At 47.2% G+C, this 11,000-nt stretch overlaps 1 protein-coding gene across 1 annotated transcript in view; it reads left to right on the top strand.

Annotated features, from left to right (window-relative positions):
• Positions 1–231: 231 nt before the first annotated feature.
• Positions 232–11,000, top strand: part of UBE2O (ubiquitin conjugating enzyme E2 O) — a 40,580-nt gene continuing 29,811 nt past the window's right edge. The window contains exons 1-3 of the mRNA XM_040436292.1: positions 232–638; positions 8,005–8,064; positions 9,258–9,368. Coding sequence (XP_040292226.1) covers positions 273–638; positions 8,005–8,064; positions 9,258–9,368 — 537 coding nt within the window. The 5' untranslated portion in view covers positions 232–272. The remainder of the gene's footprint in view (positions 639–8,004; positions 8,065–9,257; positions 9,369–11,000) is intronic.

The raw sequence follows: 11,000 nt of genomic DNA, 5'->3' as shown, positions 1-11,000 counted from the left end.
ATTTCATGAGCGGAAGTTCGCTCACTATGACCGTGTGCTGAGCCAGTCCTGTGTGGAGGACTGGCTGTAGGGTTGCGCATGCGCACAGAGGGCGCCTTTTGTTCCGAGCAGATGGTTCCCTGGTTACACTACCCAGGTTACCCCAGCAACAGCATCCCTGCGCCTTAGTAACGACGTTCGGCGCGGTGACGTCACTTCGCCCTTCCGCCGTTCTCTCCTTAGTAACCGCCCAGGCCGGCGGCAGCTTCTCTGTTCTCTTCCGGACAACAACAATGGCGGATACCGCGGAGCCCTTATCCCCGGTGACGGGCGCGTCCCCTCCGTTGTCCGGGACCGACGGCTTCCAGCGGCTCCTCTTCTCCCATGACTTGGTGTTCGGTACCTACAGAGGTCAGAGCCGGTTCGGCCTAGTGAGGCTCATCCATGGGGAGGACTCGGAGAGCGAAGAAGAGGATGTGGAAGCAGAGGAGGCCGGCGGGGGTCGGCGCAAAGGAGGCGGCGGAGGAGGAGGGGGAGAGCAGGGGAGCCCCGGCTCGGAGACCGTCGGAGAGGCCAGCAGGTTCGGGCCTCTGAAGAGGGGCTACGTGCGGGTGCAGTGGTATCCAGAGGGCATCAGACAGGACGTGAAGGAGACCAAGGTAATCGGCAGCACGATCTGATCGCGAACGACCAGTCCTAGCGATGCGTTTTCTGCTGTAATAGGTTGTAAATGATAAAGGCCCCCCTCTATGGGGAGTGATCAGGCATCCCTCCGAGGGTCTACATCCCCACCATTCTCTAGCCCCCCACATCATCTCTTCCACATTAACCCCTCGCTGGGTTTATGCCAAAAACCCCTGGCACGCTGCAGCCCTCGGGGGCTTTCAGAGGCAATTAGCAGGGAGGATGAATCCCTGGGGGTGGCCACTGAATGTCAGCCTCTGGCTTGTGAATTCTGTATGATCTCCAATAAACGTAGGGGCAGGTGACGTACGGAGACACCATGAGGTCACCACCCCGTCCCTTATGGCTGCAGCAGTGACAGATGGAGGAGACGCGCCTTGTGCTATGCAGGCCTCCACTGGATGGCGGTGAGATGGTTAACAGCCTGGGTGGGGGATGCCGGTACATTGCAGCGTATACAAGTCAGGCGGGTGTATCAATAAGGAATCGTCTCCCGAGATCATGTTTTTTTCATATTTTATAGTCTCCTGGCATCTCCGCTCAGATTATCTTACAAGACCACCCCACGTCCAGTCTTATGCCAGTGGATGTGGTCCGCCCTCTTAAAGGGGTTGTCCAGGATTTAAAAAAAAACATGGCTCTAGCCTGCATCATTTGGGGGGGGGGGGGGGGGCGGTTTCCTCCATTTCTGAGATCACTGGTGTAGGGGACAGTCACACGTGTCATTGCAGAAACTAGGGGAGGGGGGGGGGGATTCAAGGCGTTGTCCAGGTTTAGAAAAACATGTCTGCTTTCATCCAAAAACAGCACCACCCCTATCCACAGGTGGTGTGTGGTATTGCAGCTTTGCTCCATTGGTTCGCCTTCACTCGGCTGGGCCTGTTCTGGAAGTAGGTGTGGGACCGAGAGGTGGGACCTGCACCTACATGACATGGGTGGCATGTCCTAGCCGTGGGATGCCAAGGTGTGAGATTGGCATAACGCTTTCCTAGGCAGTGCGAAGAGCTCTCATAGACTGCAGTAGTATACCGTTGTCGTCTATGGTGTAAGCCAGGGATGCCCAACCTGCGTCCCTCCAGCTAAAACTCCCAGCATACCCGGACAGCCTACAGCTATCAGCCGAGCATGGTGGGAGTTGTAGTTTTACAACAGCTAGAGTGACGCAGGTTGGGCATCCCTGGTGTAAGCAATTGATGATCGCAGGTTCACGGGACTAAAAATGAAAGTAAACAATGTTTTAAAAAATAATTTAAAAAGCACAGAAAAATGCATATAAACTCTAAAAAATAGACGTAATTCGAACGGAAGCTTCTGAAAATGTTACATAGTACAAGTACATAAGGCCGAAAAAAGACATTTGTCCATCCAGTTCGGCCTGTCATCCTGCAAGTTGATCCAGAGGAAGGCAAAAATTCCTTCCCGACTCCAATCAGGCAATCAGAATAACTCCCTGGATCAACGACCCCTCTCTAGTAGCTATAGCCTGTAATATTATTACACTCCAGAAATACATCCAGGCCCCTCTTGAACTCTTTTAGTGAACTCCCCATCACCACCTCCTCAGGCAGAGAGTTCCATAGTCTCACTGCTCTTACCGTAAAGAATCCTTTTCTATGTTTGTGTACAAACCTTCTTTCCTCCAAACGCAGAGGATGTCCCCTCGTAACAGTCCTGGGGATAAATAGATGATGGGAGAGATCTCTGTACTGACCCCTGATATATTTATACATAGTTATTAGATCTCCCCTCAGTCGTCTTTTTTCTAAAGTGAATAACCCTAATTTTGATAATCTTTCAGGGTACTGTAGTTGCCCCATTCCAGTTATTACTTTAGTCGCCCTCCTCTGGACCCTCTCCAGCTCTGCTATGTCTGCCTTGTTCACTGGAGCCCAGAACTGTACACAGTACTCCACGTGTGGTCTGACCAGTGATTTGTAAAGTGGTAGGAATATGTTCTTATCACGGGCATCTATGCCCCTTCTGATGCAACCCATTATCTTATTGGCCTTGGCAGCAGCTGCCTGACACTGGTTTTTGCAGCTTAGTTTGCTGTTTATTAAAATTCCTAGATCCTTTTCCATGTCAGTGTTACCGAGTGTTTTACCATTTAGTATGTACGGGTGACTTGCATTTTTCCTTCCCATGTGCATAACCTTACATTTGTCAGTGTTAAACCTCATCTGCCACTTATCTGCCCAAGCCTCCAGTCTATCCAGATCCCTCTGTAGTAGTATACTGTCCTCTTCAGTGTTAATTACTTTACACAGTTTAGTGTCATCTGCGAAAATTGATACTTTACTATGCAAGCCTTCTACAAGATCAGTAATAAATATATTGAAGAGAATAGGGCCCAATACTGACCCCTGAGGTACTCCACTAGTGACAGTGACCCAATCTGAATGTGTACCGTTAATAACCACCCTCTGTTCTATCCCTCAGCCAGTTACTTACCCACTTACAGACGTTTTCTCCCAGTCCGAGCATTCTCATTTTATATACTAACCTTTTATGTGGTACAGTGTCAAATGCTTTGGAGAAGTCTAGATACACGACATCCATTGATTCGCCGCTGTCAAGTCTAGAACTTACCTCCTCATAGAAACTGATTAAATTAGTTTGACATGACCGATCCCTCATGAAGCCATGCTGATATGGCGTTATTTGCTTATTTCCGTTGAGATGCTCTAACATAGCATCTCTCAGAAAACCTTCAAACAGTTTACCCACAACAGATGTTAAACTTACCGGCCTATAGTTTCCGGGTTCTGTTTTTGGACCCTTCTTGAATATTGGCACCACATTTGCCATGCGCCAATCCTGTGGGACATTCCCTGTCAGTATAGAGTCCGCAAATATCAGAAATAAGGGTCTGGCTATGACATTACTTAATTCTATTAGATTACGGGGGTGTATGCCATCCGGTCCTGGCGATTTTGTCTTTTTTAATCTTTTTAAGACACCGCTGTACTTCTTCCTGGGTCAGACAGGACACTTTTAATGGGGGATTTATTTTTGCATTCTGCATGTCATCTGACAGTTTATTTTCCTCAGTGAATACAGTGGAGAGAAAAATATTTAACAGCTTTGCTTTCTCCTCGTCGCTCTCTGCGACTCCCCCCTCATTACTCTTTAAAGGGCCAACACCTTCAGATTTATACTTTTTACCATATATATAATTGAAGAAGATTTTAGGGTTAGTTTTGCTCTCTTCAATTAATCTCTCGGTCTCTAGTTTGGCCGCTTTTATGGCCAAACTATTAAATTATGAAAGTATATATCTCATCTGGTAAACGCCGCACTGGAAATATAATCAAAATGGTCAAATTGATGGGTTGGTTTTTTTTTTCACCTTGTCCCTACAAAAAATTGATCACAAAAGTGACCAAAAAGTCATTTGTGCCCCAAATGTTACTGATTAAAACTACATCTCTGGAGGTGGAAATATAAAAAAGTTACAGCTGTCAGAATATGGCCATGCCAATAATTTTTTTTTTCCCCCAAAGTTTTTTATCTTTTAATTGTGGTAGAAAAATAAAAACGACATAAATTTGGTATCGCTGTTATCGTAACGATCCGCATGTTTAGCGTACAGTCAATGCTGTAAAAATAAATCCCCAAAACACTGCAGTTGCAGGGATTTTTAATTATATATATTTTTTTTTCATTTTACCCTCCAAATAATTTTTTTCCTGTTTTGCGGTACGTGATAGGGGTAAGTTAAATCGGTCCTTTAAAAAATTACAACTTGACCCGCAAAAACAAGTCCTCCTACCGCTATGCCGTGGCTTTAGGAAGGCAAGGAGCAAAAAAAATAATAATAATTTTGCAGCATCTTTAAAAGGGTTAATATCTGGAACAACTCTCATCACAGGTTTATATTACATCTATTATTCTGCGGACTGGCGGTTTTATTTTTCTTTCGAGTGCACGGTGCGTCCTTGTAGGCTACACTACTGACGTGCTAGCGTGAGGGTATATACCCGGAGACTGGATGTCGAGTCATTTTCAGCTCTCCGTTCTGGAGCCTGCAGGTAACCGCAGAAATCAATGGCCTCTCCGCAATGCTTTCTTTATCCCACAGTGACATTGCACGAGCCGTAACGCTTTATGCTGCAGCTAAGACGGCCGACCACAAGGGGCCTCTGGCCGTGGACCCCTGCAATCCCATTCTGCAGTCTGCACCTACCCCAATATAAATCTACTTAACCTAGGGGTGATCCCCAAAGAGTTAAACTGGTGGGTCCTAAGTGCGTCCTCCCTGATTGGTAGGGAGCTGCCGCCACGTGTCTCGTGTATCGCTTTTACTCTCCCTTTAAATGGTTGTCCGAGTCTACCTGCAGTGTCTTCGACCTCCCGGTTGGTTGCTGCTGATTAACCCTTAATGCACAGAGCTGTCGCACCCTTTAACGAAGCGCCCCTCTCGTGTCCCACGAGACTACAGTCTGTCGATTCTTGGGTCCATCAATGACGCTCGAGGGGAAATTAATTAAAAATGGATAATTTTATTGAATAGCGGGACGCGCAGCTGGCCGGTAGAGGAATCTAGCGCCAATTCAGTCACCAGATCGTCGGAGAATGTGCTGTTATGTATGGACGGGGGGCGCTACCAGTCACTGCCGTGAAGATCACGTGCCGTCAATCATTGCACGTCTAGGTGCACTGTCGGTGACCCAACAATCGACAATGCTGTGCTTGATTATAAAATGGTGCCATGTGTTCATCACACCCTGAGGGATTGCCTGGACGTCCCTGTATATGCGTTCCAACATGGCTGGGCCGGTGCAGGGCGATACTGACACGTTTAGGCTCGGTGCACATTATGACGGAGCCTTATATTTGGCTATAAGCTGGAAAAGCTCCCGAAATAGATCAAATGTATATATTGTGCATCCGTAATGCTCCAGCTCTCCAGTAGAGGTCAGTAGTGTCCCTTTGGCCTCCACTGCCCCAGGGTACATGTGCGCATACCCGATTTTCACCTCTATATGACTGGGTCAACGCACAAAAGTGTACGGTATGGCACATCATTTTTTTTTATTTTTTTTTGTACATTGGAAGCCTATGCATGAGTAAGCCTACCCAGAAGCATACTTCCCAACGTATACTGCTGATGAAACTCAGACGTAATGTACAGAGCATTAGGGCTAGGTTTAAAGGGGTTTAAAAAACAAAGTTCAAACGGTTTTCCTCAGGATAGGTCATCAATATCTGATCGGTGGGGGTCGGACTCCTGGCTCCCCCACCGATCAGCTGTTTGGTAAAGAAAGCTACTAAGCACAGCGCCGTACATCGTATAGTGGCTGTACTTGGTATTGCAGTCCAGGCCTCATTCACATGTATGAGACTGAGCTGCATGTGATATCACCGGTGCTGATCGGGGGAGGGAGTCAGACCCCCACAGATCAGATATTGATGCCCTATCCTGAGAATAAGCCATCCGTATCAAACTCTGGGTGTAAAGCGGCTACGACGTGCTTGAGTCTTGCTCAGGAGGACCTGGCACATCTGTGTATTCCCTTAATTCCAATCAGATTTGTCTAGTGCTTCAACCCACCTGTGGTGGCGCTGCAGGGGAGATTGAACCCATGGCATCTTGTACCCTGATCCGGGAAGGCGGGGGTCTTATACTCTATGATCCGGGGGGGGGGGGTCTCATACTCCTATGATCCGGGAAGGCAGGGGTCTCATACTCTGATGCGGGGAAGGGGGTCTCATACTCTGTGATCTGGGAAGGCGGGGGTCTTGTACTCTGATGCGGGGAAGGGGGTCTCATACTCTGTGATCTGGGAAGGCAGGGGTCTCATACTCTGTGATCCGGGAAGGTGGGGGTCTCATACTCTGATGCGGGGAAGGGGGTCTCATACTCTATAATCTGCTACTCATCAGAGCGCCATCTTTGTATCGATCACGCCCGCTATGGTGAGGTTACCGTGTACAACATTAGGTCGGTGTGCACACACAGGGGACAGTATAAATTCTGGGAAAGCGGCGGTTGCGTCGTTAACCCTTTGTAGGGGTGCACGTGTATATAGTGCAATGATGGGAGTTTTCTTTGTGGTTCTCCAGCGAGTGCAGGGAGGATTGGCTCATGTGATGCAGTGTCTGCATTGTATCCTAGGAGTGTTCTGGCAGGACGCCCATGTGTGCAACTCCTGCCGCGCTAGTACTTTCCCACCAGAGGAATACAATCTATTACTAACGCAGTCAGCAGCTCTAGAGAGGACCAGCCGGAGGATGACAACAGCTTTTGTTATCGGCCATAATAGTGCCCTCTGATTTGTGTAGGACGTCATGGGCTACAATAGTGGAGGCCTGCATCGTATTGTCAGGCTGTGCTCTGTCCAGAGAGGTTACTATATAGCCGCACGGGAGAAGACCCCCACCCTCCCGGGGGACAGTATGTGTAGAAGGAGCGCGCATCTGCCATGTATCCTGCACAGGCGCAATACACGGAGCTCCCTGGTGACATTGGGCATAACTGTAGATTAACCTAAAGATGTAGTATCTGCGCCCAATATAAGGTTTAGTCATCGGGCACCGATGTGTGCGGATCAGAACCTCTCTCTGGACCCAAGAGGTATACCAGTGAAGAAACCGGGCAGCCTCAAGTTGCTACATGTATGTGTATCACTACCCATGTAGAGAACATAACCTCGCGTCACATCTTAATGGGGTATTCCGATTTTAGGCTGAGGTTGGAGCCCTATTCTTTTGCTCCTGCTCTGCTATTTCCGTAACGACGTCCACTCCTGGCCACCACATTATGATGGATCTTACGATAAATGAGATGGAATAACCCTTTCTGTAGTGGAATGTCTGTCTATGGGGTACAGGATGTTAACCAAAAATTTGGCTAGGAATGGGTATAAAATAAGGGGGGGGGGGGGGAATTGATTACTTGCCCCTTAAATCCCCCATGATGACATCACCTACATCACCTGAGTGTCCTCAGTGGTCACATGCCGTAAATTCAAGCCTCACTGCTGAGGCCAGTAATTGGCTGCAGTGGTCACATGAATGGTGTATGTGACCTCATTGCTGCAGGACTTTCGGGGACTACCGGAGCAGCAGGGGATTTACAGGGTAAGTAATGAATGGGAGAGGAGGCAGTAATTACCCCGTATCGCCTCTACAATGGAGACTGCACGCAGGCGAACACGGAAGAGGATGTAGTACTCGCATGAGAGTCGTGGTCTCTTTCAAGCATCAAATTTTCATAATCGAGGATAAGTCAGCAATATCATGAAACCGAACAACCCCTCTAATTGTCATGCTTTGGGACTATAATACACAGCTACGTGTCTGAATAATCATCTTTTTTTTTTCTTTTTTCTCTCCTAGTTAAAACTGGAGGACAGGTCTCTGGTGCCCAGGGATGTCGTGCGTCGCATGAGCTCAAAGGTAACTACTGGTGCATGGTCACAACTGGATTTTCTCATTATATGGCCTCATGCACGCGGACGTTGTGTGTTTTTCAGTCCGCAAATTGCGGATCGTCAAAACACGGAAGGCGTCTGTGTGCGTTCTGCAATTTGCGGAACGGCACGGACAGCCATTGATATAACTGCCTATTCTTGTCCGCAAAACGGACAAGAATAGGACAGGTTATATATTTTTATGTAGGTTATATATTTTTTACGCACCACGGAACCTAGTAACGGATGCGGACAGCACACGGATTGCTGTCTGCATCTTTTGCGGCCCCATTGAAGTGAATGGGTCCACATCCAAGCCGCGGACCAAAACAACAGTCGTGTGCATGAGGCCTATATCTGTTCCCATGTTATTTTAAGGTATACGTCTGGTGTCCTCCCAACAGAAGACTGCAGTCTATTCCACTGTTTAGGCATACGGTGGGATACATTGCCTATACAGATCCCAAGGGAGGAACAGCGCTGGAGAATTGGGTGAGGGTGACAAAGCGCGCCATTCATGGGGGCAGGGGCAGCTGTGGTCACCCCAGAGGTGCACAGAGGAGAATTTCATCCTGATGACCTCCAGTCCTGTGCTGCCCATGCAATCTCCAGCGATGTGGCCATAGTATTCCCTCCCCCCAGAAGCTCTACTGATCATTTATAGACAGAATAGCTTCCCCTGGCTAAGGCCTCGTGCACAGGACTGTATCCATTTAGTGATCCACAAATAACGGATCCACTAAATACAGAAGCAGTCTGTGTGTCGTCTGCGTTTTATTGTCTTCAATGGGTCAGTGATCCATGCGCTTTCTGCATCCGCATGTCCGTTCTGCTAAAGAATAGAACAAGTCCTATTCTTGGCCACCCATGGTCAGTGAGTTTGCCAAAAATGCAGATGCAACACGGACCGCAAAACGGATATGGTTGTGTGCATGAGGCCTAACACAACTCGGTTCCTCCACTGGCCAGTGTAGTCTACTACAATATCCCATAAACCTTTATATACTACATATACCAGCCAGACAGAAGTCATCAGGACATTCTTTTGGCCTCTGACTGGCGATAGACGGCTATAGATACATTTGCATGTATGGTGGGACCTCCCCTGGCATACACGCCAAGTGTAACATGAAAAAAAATATTTGAATGCAAGTCTTTCTTGATGTGTTTTGATTGCAGGATAGTCAGTGTGGCACGGTCATTGATGTGAACATAAACTGCATGGTGAAAATTGTGGGGACCAACTGCTTCCTGAATCCCATCAACAGCAAGGACCTGCAGCACATATGGGTAAGTCTAGGTATAAACTTATCAAAGGGAAGCTCATTGGACGGCTTATGTAGCACCTATCAGAATATAAAATCTGAATGCAGTGATCCATCTGGGACTCTTCAAGGTAACCTCTTCTACCTGGGGATTAACGAAACTAGTAGTAGGAAGCACAAATCGGTGGACTGCAGAATACCACCAAGAAATGCAGCACAATCTGCAGGCATCTTGTTATAGAGCAGAAGATGCTGGGAAAAAGGATATATAGATATTTCACATGACTGAACGGTTCGTATGTCAGACTCCTCTCCCAGGCTGACCATGGCTCACCTGATCCAAACTGACTGTATAATTGGAATTATGATACAGTCACTTTCTATCTAATTGCAGTGTGCTCAATAGCCTCGCAATCATAAATTGGGTCAGGGGTGCTGCGGTCGGCCCGAGAGATCCGGCTAACACATGGAACGTGTTTTTCCGGCCGATCATGGTTGTGTGAATCAGCCCTAATATGTGTCATTTATACATTTAAATCTCTGCTATTTCTGATTTCACTGGGAGGTGTTACCAGTGATTGATAGCGTTCTCTGTATACACACTTAAAGGGGTTCTCCAGGAATTAAAAAAAAATTAAAATACTTAAATATTATTTTATAATAAATATATTCACAAATACCTTTCATTGGCTTGTTTTGTCTAGGGAGCAATCATTAGGAGAAATAAAATGGCTGCCGTCCTATTAGTACATAGACAAACCTGTCCTAATCACACAGCAGGACAAGGTACTTCAGAACTGAGGTAAAGAGCTGCCTCATCCTCCTCTCTGCTCTACCTGTCAGGAATGATGATCCTGAATACAGGTGAATCTCTGTGGGAATGGAGATGATGGAGACATGAGGAGGGTGAGGTCTGGCTAATGAGCAGCAGCACTTCTATGCAGTCTACATTACCACAGTCTGTTCTGTCCGTCCTCTCTGTACTTCATGTCTCTTCATGAACTAAATTCCCCAGAGATTCAGCCAAAGACTTTATCATCTGTATTCAGGATCATAATCCCTGACAAGTAGAGAGGAGGAGGAGGATGAGGCAGCTCTTTACCTCAGCGTTGTAAAGTAACTTGTCCTCATGTGTGATCAGGACAGGTTTTGTGTGCACTAATAGGACAGCGGCCATTTTGTTTCCCCTGATGGTTGCTCTCTAGACAAAACGAGCCATTATAACTAATGAAAGGTATTTGAGAATATATTTATAATAAAGTAATATTTAAGTGTTTTTATTTTCTTAATTCAGAGCTGAACTGGGACATAACACCTTCTTCACCCATTCATTTCATGCTCCCATGCTATTTTTACACTGCTAGGCGGAGGCTTCCGTCTTGCAATGATCCTGGTGACCTCACCGGCACTAATGGGTGGTCTATAGCGTTGTTCTAGCCTGTTTTACACAGGGCAAGGGGAAGCATGAAATGAACCCAGACAACCCCTTTAAGGCTGTATTACATACAGCAGGCGATTGTTGGGAGGGAAGTGTCCCTGCAATCGCCTGCTCATTAGTGGAGGTGACCGCTGCTTTAGATGCAGAGATCTCCTCCACAGTATGGGGATGAGCGATCACTAATACCATTTGCTTGTCCCCATACTGACTAGTTTTTTG

Source organism: Bufo bufo, chromosome 6 (assembly GCF_905171765.1).
Source record: "Bufo bufo chromosome 6, aBufBuf1.1, whole genome shotgun sequence".
Taxonomy (NCBI): domain Eukaryota; kingdom Metazoa; phylum Chordata; class Amphibia; order Anura; family Bufonidae; genus Bufo; species Bufo bufo.
This window is presented reverse-complemented; position numbering and strand designations above follow the sequence as displayed.